We start from the raw sequence: 1,545 nt of genomic DNA, 5'->3' as shown, positions 1-1,545 counted from the left end.
TGGAACTCATCCCTGCATATGGGGACTGCAGAGCTGCCTGGGACTGAGCTACTCCCCATTTGCTCACAGGGAGCTGACTGAGGGCTTTTTGCTCCTTACCTGAAGTTGTTGTGGTCATCACAGTGGAAGTAGCATTTATTGCATCATTATTTCCTGATGAAGGGAAAACAAGAGAAATGTCAGCAATGCTTAAAGTTGAGTATACTTTTGTCTCAAATGAGAGACACTTTTGTCACCCCTGGGAGAAGAATTTGGCAAGTCCCAGGCAGGCGATCATGTCTCTGGCTATGTAGAGCTGCCTTGACCTGAGAGATCCCAATCTGTCCTCAAAAGGGGCTGACTAAGAGCTTTTGCTCCTTACCTGAAGTTGTCATTTCAGGTGGTGAGGTAGTATTTGTTTCAAAGTTGTTTCCTGATGAAGAAAAAAGAAGAGATGGTAGCACTACTTAGTGTGGTGTATGGGAAAAGTCCTGAGGAGCTCTGTGCGTGCAGGACAACCTCTGAGCAGGGAAGTGGGGGACCTGCATGAGCCAGAGCAGCCAAAACACTGGGCGGCCTTGCCCACTCAGCCCCATTCTGCTGTGTGCCCTAGCTCCTTCCCTGCCCATATTCCAAGCAGCCACAGGAACAGCTCCCTGCAGGGTCTGGTCAGGGGCTTGCTCTGGGCGCCTCATCTGCTGGGATCTTCTTGCACGCTGGTGTGGGAGGCAAAGGCACCAATCAGGAAATGAGCAGCCTTTTCAAAGCTTCCCCAACTCTTTCCTCTTGCAGCAAAGGCCATCAGGGTAAGAGGGGAGAGTGCAGCGGATTCATAGCCTTGATGTGGGCACATTTGTCTCCCCTGGGAGAGGAACTTGGCAAGAACCAGGCAGGGAAACTTGTCCCTGCCTGTGGGGTCTGTAAAGCTCTCTGGAACTGAGTGACCCCAATCTGTCCTGCTAAGGTGTTGACTCAGGGCTTTTGCTCCTTACCTGAAGTTGCTGTGGCTGCCGTTGCAAGTGATTCAGAAGTATTTGTTTCAGATTCATCTCCTGATGAAGAAAAATAGAGATGGTAGCACTGCTTAGTATTGAGTGGAGGAAAAGTCCTGGGGAACTTTGTGTGTGCAGGACAACCTCTGAGCAGGGAAGTAGGGGACGTGCGTGAGCCGCAGCAGCCAAAACCCTGGGCAGTCTTGCCCTGCCTTTGGGCTCACCCTGGCCAGGATGCCTGTGCAGTCTGACATATCCGCGGCCCCTTCTCCCCAGATCCCAGGACATTTGCACATGCCCCAAATGGGCAGTGTATTGACCCTAGCTCAGCTGCACTCACTGGCCATGGCTGTCTCAGCCACCAGCACACGCATGTCTTCTTTCAGGAAAGTCCTTCCACCTTTCTAAGGCAGCAGCTTACAGCCAGGACCAGCTGCCAGCGCAGGTTGAGGGATGCCCTGAAACTGCATACAGCCAGCATACCCATCAGCAACCCCATAATGGCCTTCTCCCCAGGATTGTTCGGGTGAAACTCTGAGGCAGCCAGTCTTTCCAGATGGTGGCAGGTGTGATG

At 52.4% G+C, this 1,545-nt stretch overlaps 1 protein-coding gene across 1 annotated transcript in view; it reads right to left on the bottom strand.

Annotated features, from left to right (window-relative positions):
* The window catches only part of MUC13 (mucin 13, cell surface associated), a 13,972-nt gene extending 12,627 nt beyond the window's left edge, over window positions 1–1,345 (bottom strand). The window contains exons 1-2 of the mRNA XM_010190572.1: window positions 1,312–1,345; window positions 362–412 (exon numbers count right to left, since the gene is read on the bottom strand). Of these exons, the coding sequence (XP_010188874.1) occupies window positions 362–412; window positions 1,312–1,345 (85 nt within the window). The remainder of the gene's footprint in view (window positions 1–361; window positions 413–1,311) is intronic.
* Between the last annotated feature and the right edge of the window lie 200 nt (window positions 1,346–1,545).

This window comes from Mesitornis unicolor, unplaced genomic scaffold, assembly GCF_000695765.1.
Source record: "Mesitornis unicolor isolate BGI_N332 unplaced genomic scaffold, ASM69576v1 scaffold17338, whole genome shotgun sequence".
Taxonomy (NCBI): domain Eukaryota; kingdom Metazoa; phylum Chordata; class Aves; order Mesitornithiformes; family Mesitornithidae; genus Mesitornis; species Mesitornis unicolor.
This window is presented reverse-complemented; position numbering and strand designations above follow the sequence as displayed.